This window comes from Drosophila hydei, unplaced genomic scaffold (genome assembly GCF_003285905.1).
Source record: "Drosophila hydei strain 15085-1641.00,03,60 unplaced genomic scaffold, DhydRS2 tig00008114-arrow-pilon, whole genome shotgun sequence".
In the NCBI taxonomy this organism is placed as follows: Eukaryota; Metazoa; Arthropoda; class Insecta; order Diptera; family Drosophilidae; genus Drosophila; species Drosophila hydei.
In genome coordinates, this window is record NW_022045827.1 from 2,394,341 (window position 1) to 2,410,557 (window position 16,217).

At 35.7% G+C, this 16,217-nt stretch overlaps 3 protein-coding genes across 3 annotated transcripts in view; all 3 read left to right on the forward strand.

Annotated features, from left to right (window-relative positions):
* The first annotated feature begins 3,303 nt into the window (after positions 1-3,303).
* On the forward strand, positions 3,304-6,714 carry LOC111599171 (protein mothers against dpp). The gene is made up of 3 exons (XM_030224469.1): positions 3,304-3,747; positions 4,938-5,628; positions 6,285-6,714. The coding sequence occupies exons 1-3, from the start codon at positions 3,478-3,480 to the stop codon at positions 6,689-6,691; spliced, it is 1,368 nt and encodes a 455-aa protein (XP_030080329.1). The 5' UTR covers positions 3,304-3,477; the 3' UTR covers positions 6,692-6,714.
* Positions 6,715-8,456: 1,742 nt separating this feature from the next.
* On the forward strand, positions 8,457-9,120 carry LOC111599157 (NADH dehydrogenase [ubiquinone] 1 subunit C2). Its single transcript, XM_023314728.2, has 3 exons — positions 8,457-8,664; positions 8,737-8,880; positions 8,959-9,120. Exons 1-3 carry the CDS (start codon positions 8,502-8,504, stop codon positions 9,006-9,008), a joined length of 357 nt encoding a protein of 118 aa, XP_023170496.1. The 5' UTR covers positions 8,457-8,501; the 3' UTR covers positions 9,009-9,120.
* A 516-nt stretch (positions 9,121-9,636) lies between these two features.
* LOC111599125 (AF4/FMR2 family member 4-like) overlaps positions 9,637-16,217 on the forward strand; it is a 55,387-nt gene continuing 48,806 nt past the window's right edge. Inside the window, exon 1 of the mRNA XM_030224530.1 lies at positions 9,637-10,235. Coding sequence (XP_030080390.1) covers positions 10,227-10,235 — 9 coding nt within the window. The 5' untranslated portion in view covers positions 9,637-10,226. The remainder of the gene's footprint in view (positions 10,236-16,217) is intronic.

The following is a 16,217-nucleotide window of genomic DNA, read 5'->3' on the forward strand; positions in this document are numbered from 1 at the left end:
TGAGCAGAACAGAAATACTCGTTGACTGGGAGAGTTACGCCTCGGGGGGGTCAATTATAGAAAATTTGAATGCTTACCCCACAGTTCGAGTCGATCGAGCTCCAATTTAGGCAAGGCTTTTGCCAGCTGCTCAAATATTGCGATAATTACAACAAGTGAGAGGGGGGGGGGGGGGGTGCTGGCGAGGGGTGTTCCGTTAGCAGTTAGTTGACATGGGGATACCCTGAGGCGTTGTTGACTTTTTGGGGCGGCCGCAATTTGTGGCAGCAACCAAACAAATTGTCAACATACAACACACAAAAACAAAAACAAAAACTAAACAAAAATAAAAACAAAAATGAAAACGGGCAACGCCCCGCGTAGGCTACAGAAAAATGTTGAAAATTAATTCACGCGGCGGCTAATTTGGCCAATGTGTATATGTGTGTGTGTGTGTGAGTGTGTGGCAGGCGTGTTAGGAGGTGTCCCCAAGTGTTGCACTTGTTGATTTATTGTCGGCATTTAATTGGTTTTGAAATTGGATTTCAAATTTGCCAACCCGCAAAAAAAAATTGAGAAAAATAACTCAAAAATGAAATCGAAATTAATTGCTACAACAAATTTTCTTTCAATTAGATTTTCTCACTCTTATTAAATTGTATCAACTGTCATCCAAAGTGTTAGACGGACAGAGAGCGAGATAGCGCGCACTTTGCTTTAGTTGTATTTTCTTTCAGTAATGTGGTTTACATTGAAATGTCATAATTCAAATTGAATTGCTGTCTTTACCGTTAACGGTAATGCGTACCTGGTCAAGAGTCAGGGGCGGCACCAATGGGAAGCGGCAGCGAGGGATGGGGGCCACTTTGGTGGTGACAAGTTGCACAGAACATTTGTTCGTGGTGTTATCTCTGCCATGTGCTAATTATGATGTACGTCGAGCTGATCGGTAATGCACTCTACTGTGTGGCACTGTGGAGCAAAAGCTAGACTGACTTGGGCATAATTGCAATGGGTATGGATATTAGCACTAAAGTTGGAATTGATATTATAGATCTTGGTATAAGTATGGGCATTAGTAAGTGCATTATGAAGTTGTCATATTTATTATTATTAGTATTAGCATAGGCACAATTATTAGTATTAGCATTCCTCATAATAGTAGCCTTCATTTGTAGTTAACTAGTAGAAGTATTAGTATTAGCATTAGCATCAGTCTTAGTGTTGGTATTAGCATTAGTATTGATATTGATATTAATATAATATTATTATTATTAATATCAATATTATTGACATTAGTATTGACATGTCAATATCATTAGCAATATCAGTTTTCATTCAATTAGTGTTTGCATTAGTATTATCATTAGCATTAGCATTAGCATTAGCATTAGCATTAGCTTAAGTATTAGTAATGAAATTAATATAAACATTAAATATTCGAATTAGCTTTAGTGTTGGTATTAGCCTTAGCATCAGCATTATCATTAGCATCAGCATTATCATTAGCATTAGCATTGGCATTAGTATTTTCAATAGGTTTTAATTTTTGTTTTAGTACAAGCCTTAACGCTAATATTTGGTATATCATTATAACATTAGAATATATTATTGTTAGTATGAGAACTATTAGATTTCATATAGTTTTCATATGTAGATAATCGTACTATCATTAGTATCAGCATTAAGTTTTCGTACAATCATGCTAATAATGCATTAGCATTAGTATAACTTGGTGTTAGCATTTGTATTAGTATTGGTATATGTTTTAGTTTTGTATTTAGTATTATTATTATTAGAATTCGAACATATTATTATATATATTATGATAATATGATACGAATATATATTATGATAAGCATTCTGCCTGATGCATTACTTTGATTATTTTATTTCTCTTTGGATTAGTATTACTTTTAGCAAGTCTACTGTCTCGTCAAGTTCAATATCTATTACCCAAATAGGTAATAACACAAAGCCAATCTGCCTTACAAAAACTGTAGACTTTATAAGCATTGATTTGCTTTCAGCTTATGCCTCACAAAGTTGTTTACAAAGAATCTTTGTTCTTTCTCAAGTTTTTGGGCAAAGTCATCTATATGTTAAAACTCAAAGTCAAAACAAATTAGAGCACTCAATAAAAGCTTTCTAAGAAGCGTTTTTATAACTTCTATTCAATGCGATATAAATACGTCACCTGCTATAATTCCAGTTAGTATATATTATTCGTCGAATAGATTAAAATACAATATAAGAGCAGGTACTTCACATTAGCCAGGTAATAAATACTTATAACTGTATTTGTATTTTTGTATTTTGAATTTTGGATCATTACAATGAGTCAACGACTTATTTCATTAGCCCGCCCTCTCGAGTCACACTTGTCTTGAAGATGGCCATAAAACTGGCATTTCTCAAGCATAAAATTAATTTGCTTTGTGCATGAGCAAAGCAAAGCAAAGCTAAATGGAATGAGTCAGCTAAGCGTCGAAGCTATTGGCATATTTCAATAAATTATTGACTAAAATTGGTAAAAAATTTTATGATAAATGTCTGAATATTATGATATGCCTAGATGGGAGCTAAGAAAGAAAACTGAAAATCTCGTTTAGTTAATAGTTATATTAAATATTTACAGTTCTCTAGGTTTCTTCAGTAAATTGTGCTCCTTAGACAACACTTTTTTGAACTGTAAACCGATTTCAGTGTTGTTAAGTTATTTCAGTGTTGAAAGCTTCCTATTAGAATTGTGCCCACTGTCGAATGCGATTTGAATATGTTTTGTCTCACAACTCTCTGACGTCAGCTGCGAGATAAAAGTCTCCCTTGAAACTGAATTCTTATTAATTAGTTAAAATAAAATAATTTCCGAGCCATATGAGAAAATGAATTCTTATTAAAACACTTGTGTGTTTTGCATTTGCCGATTGATATCTCCAGAGTATTATTCTTTTCAGTATAGAAATAAAAATTGAATTTTACGATTTGCATGCAATGGACGCTGGCCTTGATCAAAAAAGCTCGGCGCCCAAAGGGGGGCGGAGTCAAGCATGATTTGTGCCTGGCAGCAGCTGCAACAACAACAACAACAACCATTTGAGACCCCTCCTTTGGCTTCCCCTTTCAATCAATCAGACGACGACTTCATTTGAAGCTGGGCACATGGCCAAGTCTGTTGTGGGCGTTGCTTAAATCGAATCTAATCGTGGCTTTACATATATCTATATTTATATATATATATATATATTATTTTTATTGATATTGATGTATGCATATAAATCCAATATGTATATCTAACGCATTTGCATTGGTCTATTCACAGACTATCCGCCCGTTGATAGTTATACCGGTTATCGGGTAACTCCACCCCAAAGCAGCAGCAACAACAACAACATTAGTGGTGGTAGCAACAACAACAACAATAATAATAACAACAACAACATCAACAGCAGCAGCGTTAGCAGCAGCAGCAGCAGCAACAACCACCACATCCACAGAATGGACACCGATGATGTCGAGTCGAACACGAGCAGCGCCATCACCACATTGGGCACCCTCTTCTCATTCCAATCGCCGGCCGTCAAAAAGTTGCTGGGCTGGAAACAGGGCGACGAGGAGGAGAAATGGGCCGAGAAGGCCGTCGACAGTTTGGTTAAGAAGCTCAAGAAGCGCAAAGGTGCCATCGAGGAACTAGAACGTGCCCTATCCTGCCCCGGTCAGCCATCCAAGTGTGTGACCATACCACGATCGCTAGACGGACGATTACAGGTAACTGAACGAACAGAGTGGGGCAAGCGCTATAGAGCTGAATAAAGGGCAGAATAAAGAATAAAGTTTTAAGTAAAGTATAAATAAATAAACGAAATTGAGCAGCCAAAAAAGTGACGATGAATAACAGCTCAATGGATCTCTAAGAGCATTCAATTATTGAATGGTTGATTTAGATGGGAGTAGTTGTAAAGTGAGCTTTAGCTTAGAGTAAAATATAATTATATGTATATGTAAAATATATATTATAAATAATTGTATCATAAAAAGTGATAATGGAGGACAATATGGAGATGAAAATATGAAGGAATTGAATTAAATTGAATTGAATTGGTAATAAGAGAAGAGTAAAATAGAAGGGATAAAATAAAAGCAATAACAATGGATGACAGCGGGAATATCTCTATATGAAAAGGCAAAGTATTGGGCAGTATATATTGACAGCAAATTGCACAGAAGGTACAACAATATATAGAAATTGTAAATGAGAGAAAGGTTTATATTTACAAAGCATACTGAGATTATTAGATGTATAAATTTTAGAATTCTATACAACTTTGAGAAAATATTAATTAAGAGGAATAGAAACTATTGGCAACAATGTAGAAAATTGATTGACATAGTCCAGATAGTATATGCAATAGTAGTAGTAGGTGTAGGTAGTAGTAGTAACTATATATGTGTAGTAGTAGACATAGTAGTAGCTATAGAGAGGTAGTAGTAGAAATAGTAGTAGCTATAGATAGGCAGTAGTAGATATAAATAAACTAGTAAAATATAGTAGTAGGTAAATTAGTTGTAGATATCGAAGTGGATATAGCTAGTAGTAGACTTAGTAGTAAATATAAGTAGTTAGTATAGGAATTAATAAGTAGTTTTAGATATAGTAGTAGCTATATAGTAGTACCAATAAATAGGTAGTAGTAGCTATAGATGTAGTAGAAAGATATAGTTATAGTATGTAGGTTAATAGTAGATATACTAGTAGCTATAGATATGCAATAGTATATAAAGATAGACAGTAGTAGTTATAGATATAGTAGTAAGTAAAGGTGGGTAGTACAAAATAGCTTTAGATAGAGTAGCAGATATAGATATAGATATAGTTAACCTATTAAATAGTATCTGTAAAATTATTGCCCTTTGCGAATCTCCAGCTTAAGCATTCAACTCGATCTTCTCTCGCTCAGGTATCTCATCGCAAAGGTCTGCCGCATGTGATTTATTGCCGCGTCTGGCGCTGGCCGGATCTACAGTCGCATCACGAACTGAAACCGCTCGAATTATGCCAATATCCGTTCAGCGCCAAACAGAAGGAGGTCTGCATCAATCCGTATCACTACAAGCGCGTGGAGAGTCCAGTATTGCCACCAGTGTTAGTGCCGCGTCACTCGGAATTCGCGCCGGGCCACTCGATGCTGCAGTTCAATCAGATGGCCGAGCCGAGTATGCCGCACAATGTCAGCTACTCGAACAGTGGCTTCAATTCGCATAGTCTCAGCAACAGCAACACATCGGTGGGCAGCCCCAGTTCCGTGAACTCGAATCCGAATTCGCCGTACGATAGCTTGGCTGGTACACCGCCGCCCGCTTACAGTCCCTCAGAGGATGGCAACTCCAACAATCCGAACGATGGCACACAAATGCTCGACGCCCAGATGGGCGATGTGGCTCAGGTTAGCTACTCGGAGCCGGCCTTCTGGGCATCCATTGCCTACTATGAGCTCAATTGCCGTGTCGGCGAGGTGTTCCACTGCAATAACAATTCGGTCATTGTCGATGGCTTTACGAATCCATCAAACAACTCCGATCGCTGCTGCCTCGGCCAGCTGAGCAATGTAAATCGCAACAGTACCATAGAGAACACACGCCGTCACATAGGTAAGTAGTTACAAAAAATAGAGAGAATGCTGAATTCATGCTCCTGGCAAAGTTCATGTTCAACTTATGTTAGCAAAGTTCATGTTAAAATAGTTAAACTAGAGCGAGATACGTTTCTTTATATTGCTGGCAAAGTTCATGTTAATTTAGTATGGAATTTTATGCTCATTATTATAAGCTTAAGACTAGTTTATAGAATATTAAAGATTTTTGCTTAAGCCTTAGGTAATATTCATGTTATAGTCATGTTAATTATTTATTATTTAGTTTGTAAACATTAACATTAACTAAATAAATATAATATTAGGCATAAGTCTATAGCTAGTGTTAAGGGTTTTGATAGAGTTCATGTTAAACTAATGTTAGGCATGCCTGACAATCTGGCAACACTGTGTCAAAAGTGAATAGCTTTCTTATATGTGGCAACGCTAAACCTTCTAAGCTTCTGTTAATTTAATGGCATATTTATGTAGCTGTCAAATTTGACATGAGAAATTGTGCTTCAACTCTAGTTGAAAGCGGAAAGTCATTGAATTAAGTTAAAAGTTTACAAATATTAAATTTATGTAGACTTAATTTAATTACTTTACATATATTATATATTTAACATTTTCTTTTTTTTTCCATATTAAATTATCTTTCTTTTGTGCTTATAGGTAAAGGCGTTCATCTGTACTACGTTACCGGCGAGGTCTATGCCGAATGCTTGTCCGATTCAGCGATATTCGTGCAGTCGCGCAACTGCAACTATCATCACGGCTTCCATCCGAGCACCGTTTGCAAAATACCGCCAGGTTGTTCATTGAAGATCTTCAACAATCAGGAATTTGCTCAACTGCTATCGCAATCGGTCAACAATGGATTTGAGGCCGTTTACGAGCTGACGAAAATGTGCACGATCCGCATGTCGTTCGTGAAGGGCTGGGGCGCTGAATACCATCGGCAGGATGTCACGTCAACGCCCTGTTGGATCGAGATACATTTGCATGGGCCGCTGCAGTGGCTGGACAAGGTGCTCACACAGATGGGGTCGCCGCATAATGCAATTAGTTCCGTATCCTAAAGACAAAATCGGGGAAATTATATGAAACAAAAAAAGAGGAAAACGATGGGAAAAGGAAACAACAAATACAGACACAGAAAGACACACGCACACACACACACACACATAGTGAACTATGTAAAAGACGTGTTGCAATTGTGTGCGTGTGTATATATATGCCTTACACATATATATATATATATATATTATATATATGTATAAAGAATGATATATAACTAGTTATATATTAGACAGCTACTCAACCCGCCTCTCGCCCACTACACATACTTATCTATTTTATAGTTTAAACATATGATTTTCTATGCGAATGTCATTCCTTATGCAACAAATTGAAAACTATGTTAAAAGCAAGCAAGAAAACTAACTACAATTTGATCTATATATATATATATATATATATATATATATGCATATATATATATATATATAAACTATTTACTATTATATAATGATGATATATGCCCGATTGGCAAATGTTGTTCAAATCTATTTCAAGTGCTACTTATGTGTCATTGCTTTAAAAGAATAGCAAAGCAAACAGAATAAACCTAACTATATATATATATATATATATATATATATATATATATATATAAATATATATATAAATATATATATATATATATATATATATATATAAATATATATATAAATATATAAAGATATACATTTATATATATAATTAAAATACTTATGTAGGGCAAGTTTTAAACAACTTTTATGCAATACATTTCTTAAAAACAAAACAACAACAAAAAAAGAGAAAAACAACACAAAAGTTACGCTTAACTAATTGATGATCTTGTTTATGTTTAAGTACAATTTGAAGGAAGAAAACAAAAACAAAAAAAAGGGAAAACATTTTATTGTAAAACATTTTTTGCCTTAGTTTAGCTTACTTTTTGCTTTCATTTTTATAATTTTAGTTTATTTGCAAAAAAAAAAAAAACAATTTTTTTTCGCTGGTTTTTTGAAAAAAACTCGACAATGATTTTCTTAATTTGTGCCGAAAAACTCCCATTTTGTTTATAAGTAGCTTTAATGTCTTAATTTTTTTAAATAAAACAAACGAAACAGTTTTGCCTTCTAACTACCTGTAGAAATAATATTGAAAACCAACTATAATATATTTGTATAAGCTGTACATTAATGGCTTAAATGCGTGAGAAAAAAAACACTAGTATATATACATGTAATAATTGTGCCTAAACACGTTTTACTTGCGCTTTCAATGTTCAATGTCAAAAAAAGAAAATTTAAATTTCATTTAGCTTGAAAATATTTAATACAAGAGAAAAGTAAAAGGTTGCCTTAAAGTTTACAGTTACAATGCCTTACACAGTTTTGAATTGCCTTTTGCGAGCTTTGTGCAGCGTTGTTTTATGTAAAACTATTGTAAAACAATTTTGAAAACTTAACGTAAAATAAAGACAACAAAAAACATTTGAATGTGACAACATCTGGCAACGCTTAGCTTGTCGTGCAATAAGTTGAGCATAGCTGTGTTTAGTGAACATTTGAGATGTTACTTATAGTATTTAGCTTTAGTTCTGGTCACACTAGCTTTCCTTAATTATGAATGTAGCTATGTGTAATGTGTGTAGTCGACAAGCAGTCAAAATTAGCAGATACATTCCAATTTGCTCGCTCTGGGCACACTTTATTTCATTTCCACTGTTCATTTTTATCGATATAGCTCAAGTGCTGTGTTTAGTGCACACTCGATAAACAGCTGTCATATAGCGTGAAGCAGGTATTTCTGTGTTTTCACCATTTGGTCACACTTTGTTTGCTGTAAGAATTTGTCAACATGGGTGCATCGGCAGTCTACGATCCATTGGAATTATTGACAAATAAAGGCACACGCCAGCCTACATTTTTGTCGCCAATATGGAATCCAATGGCCGGCGCATTGGCCGGCTTTGGCGCTGCGCTATTCATGAACTGGGGCCTCCGTAAGCCCGTGTTCTCTGGTAAGTTCGCGATGCACCACTGTGACGTAACATTGTTTTTCTATGTTTAAAATAATAACTATTTGTTCTCAGGTGTACAAAATCATGTTTTGTTCACACTTATTGGCGGCGGAGCTGGCTATTTCCTGGACAATAAACGCAACGAGTATCTGGCTAAGCGCGATGCTGTCCTCCGGCATTACGTTGAACTGCATCCCGATGATTTTCCAAAGACAGGTGATATTCATTTTGTTGCTTAAGCTTTCGACACTTATTGGAAATTATTTTATATTATATACATACTTGGCTTTCCAGATCGTAAGAAGTACGGCGAAGTTTTGGAAAGTTGGGTGCCAGTTCGCTAAGATCACGGTGCTGCTTAGAGGTCTACTGACCAAGCACTGCTTCGAAACACATTTTAGTTAATTAAAAGGCTTTAATTGTAATACATATGAATAAACAACTGTAATGAAGGCATTTATTTGTATTTAGTGTTCTGCAAGCATTTCGTTCCAAGCACGGCAAAATGCAGTGTTACCAGCCCTAGAAATAAAAAATGAATGGAGTTAAGGCGCGCATATTTGAATGCAATCTACTAAGAATAACAAATTAATAACTATTCAATAAACCAGCATGAGCTTAATTAGAGTATACTATAAGCATGATTTAAGAAATATTGTTTGCTTTTAATCATTTGTGTTTGTCTTGAACAAATATCACCATAGCTTTGTGAACGATACTTTAAGCTCCTTTTGATATTTTTTTTGCCGGTATATTTAAGACATTTGCTTGTTTCCGAAAAAATACCGCACACGCTCTTTGGGCATTCGGGTCACACTGCTGCGCTGCTAGTCTCAGTTTCCGGTGAATCGTTCTGTTCGCAGGGTGTACGGACGCAACGTACAGGCGCGAGCACTAAGTGGAAGACCGTTGCAGGTTGAAAAATAAGACAAATAAACGCGCCAAAAAAATCAATACATTTAAATGCAAAATAAATAAAATAAATTTAATAAATAACATTATTATTAATTGTGCGTAAGCTCCGATGTTATTTAACTGATGTTAAACTATTTACAGGCGCAAGTTTGTGTGAGTGCGCGTTCCTGTGCTTGTGTTCCTGTGTATGTGAGTGTGTGCTGTTAGGATTTTACCGTTACAAATTAGGAGAAGTGAAAAAGAAGAGACATAAGAAACGGCGCGAATTCTTTTAGCGTGTGTAAACATATTAATAAGAAGTAAAAGCAAAAATACAAAAAAAAGAAACAACGCTCCACTTAACACACAAATTATTGATAATTAACTAAAACAAAGTTGTGCAGCTATTAGTATTTTGTTGTTGCTGTTTACTTTTTTTTTACTATCAACCTTTTGGCAGCAGAGCGCGCCAAGCTCGAACCCAGCAGCAGCAATAACAACAACGACGCAGTTTCTGGAAAGGCAATTCAAAGCGAGCCCACGTCAACCGCAGCAACATTAGCAACAACCACATAAGCTTTAGTCTTTGCCCAAAAGGCCGACGGCTTTTCTTTTTATGTAAAAAAGCAACAAATTTTGTTTAGTGAACAAGAACACAGCAAAACGTTATGTCTAAGGTAAGCGCTGCAATCTAAAGCTGAGCTTTTAATTTTATTAAAACAATTATTTAGTTATTTATGTGCAGACGGCCTGCCGCTGTGCCTATGCTGTGCTCCTCTCGCGCATAGCGCTTCATTTACTGTCCCTTTCTGCCGCTCTCTTTACAGCTGCTTTGTCAATATGGATTTCATTTGATTGCGTGCGTGTGTCTGTGAATGTATGTGGGAGTTGATTTTCACTTGTGTTTGTATAAATTATGCATATTTGTGGTTTTTGCCAATTGGGGGCTGCTTCTGCTGCCGCCGCTGCTTTGCAGGGGATGGTAGTTTAGCTGGTTGGGTGTACATTGATTTCTTGAGTTTGGTTTTTCCAAATTTCGCAGCCCCAGAAGGGAAAGGTGCGATTTTTATGGCGTGTAAAATTGGCAACAAATGTTAAGAGGGCCAGAGTTGGGTAAACGTATGTGTGTGAGTGGATGTGTAAAAAGTCACATAAATTGCAAGAAAGTTCGGCAAGATTGTAACGGGAATTGGTCTTGATGGCATCTGATGGGCATAATACATCTGCTGCTGCTTGGCCCAAATCCCAACGGGATTTGAGCTTTGCAAAATTAGAACTATTTGTTTGGGTGATTATTTATGTGCTTAACATATTATTGTTGTTATTGATAAATGCATAGATATTATTTAAAGTGCAAATAAAATGTTAAAAAAATATAAATTTTAATTCTAATATGTTCTCTTGTTTAGACTCATCTGATAAACTATTGCTCTTTGAAGGCGTGGAAAATTAGGAAAACCTATAATATATTCTTATATTTACATATACATATATATATATAAATTCATACAGACCAACTACTCAGAAAAATATGCAGGTTAAAAAGCTAAACCTTTAGCCGTGTGGCAAATTAAAAGTAGAAAAAAGCTATATATTTCACAATAGAAACATAAAGTATGACAGGTAAACTTGACAGTAAACCCCTCTATAAACGTACTAAACATGATATATATACAAATATGAGAAAAAGAACTTTGTATACCATGATCAGTGCTATAGTTACAATCACCAAATTAGGACTACAGCTACAGATGCCCACATAAGGTACATGGGTAGCATCAAAGAAGAAGAAGAAATCAAAATCGGTATAAATCTTATTGTTTCCGGCAATACTAAACGAGTACTAAGCAGTCGGTTACACTCAACAGGCCTGCTGCTATTATCTATATTTATTCAGAGAGCAGAGAAACAGAAACATATTTTTAATACTTTAGTCTTGATACGAAGAAATAAATAATATGATATATGTATTAGTGATCAATTTAAACAGCTGAGTAAATTGAGCAAATGTCTGTGTTTCAGTTTCTATGCAAACTAATCGCTCAGACTCGCTCAGTATATACACAATATATAACAAGTATGGATTGCATTCAGAACATTTGTTTCCTATCTTATGTCAACTTTGAGGTATGTCCACTCCATGGAGTTATTAATATATATACCATTTATCATTCGCGTTATTAATGACATTTCTCTATTCTATTCGAGCTGTTTTTTTGGGTTCATTTACCTGGCACTTTGGCTAATGAAAAGTCTAATAAACTGGAAAGCCTTTGCTATTTGCTTAAACCGCAAGTAAATGAGATTTCCGGCCATAAAAGGGCAAACACGGAAGTTCGAAATTCAGCGAACGCTCCAATCAAGGCCCAAAATAAAACTCCAATTTCAAGTGCTTGAAATCATTCTCCGTTTTCCACGTTTCACCCAAAAATGAGCAACATTTTTCTGTTCACATGCCCCAAAGAATTTGTTCATGCATTTTTTATGGCACGAGTGAGTGAGTGTGTGTGGGTGGGTGTTTGAGGCCAACGTTTGAGAGTCGCGTGCCTGTAATTTCTCTTATATTCTTGCCAGATAAATTACTTTTTTTCACGTCACTTGTCGCTGCCATATAAAGTTCTTATCTTGAAGCCAAGTTGTTTTGTTTTTGTTTTTATGTGCCACGCCCACAGGCTTTTTGTATTTTTTTTTTGTCATTTTATTTTCTTTGCACTTGGCGCCCGCTGTCTTTCGCCTTTATGATGCAGCGCATAAAAATTCTGATTTTCACAGAGTAAAAAATATGGAGCGAACAGCTGGCGGCAAGTGCACAATCAAAACCATGGCCTAGACCAGACTCTATGGGCCTAACAGCTTGCTCTATAACAAAAGCAAATAAGTTTCCATATTATTAGCCATATATATATCTATTTGATATGAGCTCTAAGGCGGGGCAAGGCAAGGCGTGGCTTGTCCTTGAATCGCGAAGGCGATTATATTTAGAAACGTTGAAGTTATAAAAATCCTATTGTCTATCTTATACTGCAGAGAGACCCAGATGTGTATAAAATCGATTGTAATAATACCGATAATGAGCGATAAACGATTATTTATTTCAAAGAAAATTAAACTATATTGATACATCGACTTTAACACCTATCGATAAATAAATAAATAAATAAATATATATATATATATATATATATATATATATATATATATATATATATATATATATATATATATATATATATATCAATATATATATATATATATCAATAATTCCAATAGGCTAAGTATAATTAATATCTGAACCAAAACGTCTGCTAAGCTTTTCTTGCTATTTAGATTATTATGTTAATAAACGTTAATTAGTTATCGATAACTTATCGATACTTGCTTTAATTTATATGAGAAATTAGATCGTGTTCATTTTGAAAGAGTTTTTTTTAGTTACTCAAAAGTAACAGTTTATCAAGCTTCTGTCTTGCCACATGCCACATGCCACATTTCACATTTTTAAAGGGTATACGAAAGAATAAGTAAAGCTCTACTCAATGACGCTGCACTTTTATTGTGCGCCCTTCCGCGACAAGCCTCATAATCATCAACATCATCCACAGTGGCCTCCTTGTCGTTGCAACTATGCCTTGCCACGCCCATTCGCTGCCCACTCAGCCTTCGTAGAAGCCCCCAGTTCTAGCATATTCGCCTGCTATACAATTGTCGGCTGTGGCTTTTTTGTGTGTCAACAGCAGGAGCTGCTGCTGCCGCTGTTGCTGCTGCAAGGATAATAACAAGGCATACAACTTGCCGCATTTTTCATTGGCGACAAGCTACTTGGCTCCGTTGGAAGAACAACAAAAAACAATTTTGTGTAAATATAATTTATCAATTGCTATTAATGTTTATAAAGTAAGTCAGCGCGTAAATAATGCTGAGACAAAAGAACTTTTTAGAAAGAAAAAAGTGAAGTTAGAAACTTGAATGTAAGATGATAAACGATTCTTTTAAGAATTTGATCATTTATATACCTAATTCAAATACCTGTCAAAGAAACGTACAAAGTAAACAGGTAGCACTAAGAGTGCTCTATCCAGGAGTACTTGCCTAGGGAATACCCTGGCAACTGCTCAGAGCTGCTATATCAATAATTGTAACATTTCAGTTTTAAAATCATGCTAGGAATGCTTAACTAAAGATGATTATATGGTATCTATATGTAAGAGTTCTTATGTTTAAGCACACCTCAAAATATACGAAAAACTCTTTAAAATTTAAGTTTTGGTTTGGAAATTTTATGTGTGGCTGCAGCCGCCGTTTCACGTATATTTGCCATATATCAAACGTTGCATACTTTTAGGTTCGGCATCTGTTTCAACTGCGAATCTTTTTGGCCCTTGGTCATGTTGATATTTGCCACATCCAACCAACTGTCCCCCTGCCGCCCAGCCCGCGTGCTGCTGTTCGCTGACCATTTATGATTTATATTGCCGCGAGCCTTTCGAATATTCCGTATTGACTGAACGCAGAATTCGTGTTGCGTATTTCATGGCAATGGCAACACCTCTGCAGAACATGCCACCTTCCACGTGCCCCCTGCCCCTTCACCTCGCTGTCAATCGAGAGTCCATTTATTTATTACCGTTTTTTCTCTCTCGCTCTCATGCATATTTATCGATAAACATTACGCTTCAGTGGAATATCTATAAAAACATATAGTAAATACAGGAGTAACGCTGCGCGTATCTAGAGGATGCACTCGTGTGCACTCGACAAATACAAATGCTATAAATAATATTTATAAAATATTTGCTATAATTTTCAGCACTTCATTTAATTAATTCTGAAATTTTTATGAATATATATATAATTTGTTTAAGCGAAGAATTTAGCTAAGCCAACACTGAAAATTTAGAAAAATTAAAATTAAAAAAATACTTTTATAGCTATATAGAATACCTTTACAGCACACGTAGTAAGAGTTAATCATTTTTTTCCAATAACTCATTCTAATTTCCTATCTAAAAGCTTGTTTTGTATGTGTATAGAAAGCTTAGAATCATAGGCATAGTAGCACTTCGCAGGGTTCCGGGTATCTCTTAGTCGGGCATTTCCGACTAGACAACTTCACTGAAATAGATAAGTTTAAGTGTATGTATGCGCTATATACTTATATGATTATGTATATACATATTTTTTTATATATTATTTATATACATATTTGATATAAAATCATTTATCATCTCAAATCTGTTCTCTCTCTCTCTCTCAAGTGCAGCTTAAGTAATGTGCTCTTAAGTCTGCTCATCCTTCAGTACTCTCCAAACAAAATAATTTTTTTGGGCTAAATGCAGGCAATTAGTTAGGAACGCGCATTTTGTGTTGCAACAATTTTTAATTTAAAATTCCGGAAGGTAAAGACGTGTCGCAGGCAAAGCCAAAGACGTGACTCAGACGTTGGTTGGGTGCTGTTGGATGCACACATATACGACACAGCCGCAGCGCGTTGCAAGTATCTTGAGCTAATTTCATTAAATATTCATGGCCACGAAACACAAGCAAAAACAACCAGAACAACAAAGACAACAATAGAGGGACGCAAAAAAAAAAAAAAACAACAAAAAATGGAGAAGCCAAATGCAGCGGCAACTCGATTGGCTGCAGTGGCGCCTGCTGCTGCTGCCACACAATTTTTAACGTGCCAGGCAAGTTTTGGCCACACACACATAAACACATTGTGTGTTCTACTTTTTGTGCTGTGTTAGTTTAGGCGCAGCAGCTGCCACTGACAAATTATCATTTAATCATTTGGCAGTTTAGTTCATTTTTTTCCTCTTTTCTTTTGCCCTGTCAGAGTTCAAGGATAGACTCGGCTGTTAGCTGATGATTATATATTGATTGATTGGCATACAAACTGTATGCATACATCAATATATCAACTCGAGCAGAAACCTAAACTAATTTGCTTTATGTACAGCTTGATTTGGTCCTCCTCTCTCTGGCTCTACACTTTATACTAATTAAATTAAGCACTACAAGAGCTCTGCAGCTCTGCAGCTCTACAGCAGCTGCCAAAAATATATATATTATATATTATATATCTGCGTCCAGACCTCTTTTTAGCTGGTTTTCTCTGAATTGCAGCTGCTGCATAAATAAAACAACCGCAGATAAAAATGTCCCACGGTGCGAGCGCCGAGCGTCTGTCTGTCTGCAAGTTTTTGTTTCTTTTTCTTTTTTTTTTTGTTTGTGAAATGTCCATTTGGCTGTCCGCCCATAAAATGCCCGACTGTGAGCCGTACACAAACATTTAAAATGGGTCCACAAAAGTTTATGTGGGCTGCCAGACAAGTGGCAAATGTTAAATATGTAACTGCGCATAGGCCATCACGAGCTGAGCATCTGTGCCAGCCATAGTCGTCAGGATCTATAAATTACAAAACCAATTTATGCAATGTCCCACAAGAACTACGTTCTTAAGATAGCAAAGTAAATCTCTATACAGAAAATGGTGCGTGAAAGAAGTTCTTTTCGAATTTATTTAAACATACATAATCTACTCTATACTCTCTACTCTACTCTCTACTCTCTACTCTCTACTCTCTACTCTCTACTCTCTACTCTCTACTCTCTACTCTCTACTCTCTACTCTCTACTCTCTACTCTCTACTCTCTAC

Excerpts from the sequence above, each read along its gene's own strand:
- LOC111599157 (XM_023314728.2), top strand. The coding sequence starts at position 8,502 with ATGGGTGCATCGGCAGTCTACGATCCATTGGAATTATTGACAAATAAA. Across the intron at positions 8,665-8,736 it reads CCGTAAGCCCGTGTTCTCTG|GTGTACAAAATCATGTTTTG; the intron begins GTAAGTTCGCGA and ends ATTTGTTCTCAG. Across the intron at positions 8,881-8,958 it reads CGATGATTTTCCAAAGACAG|ATCGTAAGAAGTACGGCGAA; the intron begins GTGATATTCATT and ends TTGGCTTTCCAG.
- LOC111599171 (XM_030224469.1), top strand. The coding sequence starts at position 3,478 with ATGGACACCGATGATGTCGAGTCGAACACGAGCAGCGCCATCACCACA. Across the intron at positions 3,748-4,937 it reads CGCTAGACGGACGATTACAG|GTATCTCATCGCAAAGGTCT; the intron begins GTAACTGAACGA and ends TCTCTCGCTCAG. Across the intron at positions 5,629-6,284 it reads GAACACACGCCGTCACATAG|GTAAAGGCGTTCATCTGTAC; the intron begins GTAAGTAGTTAC and ends TTGTGCTTATAG.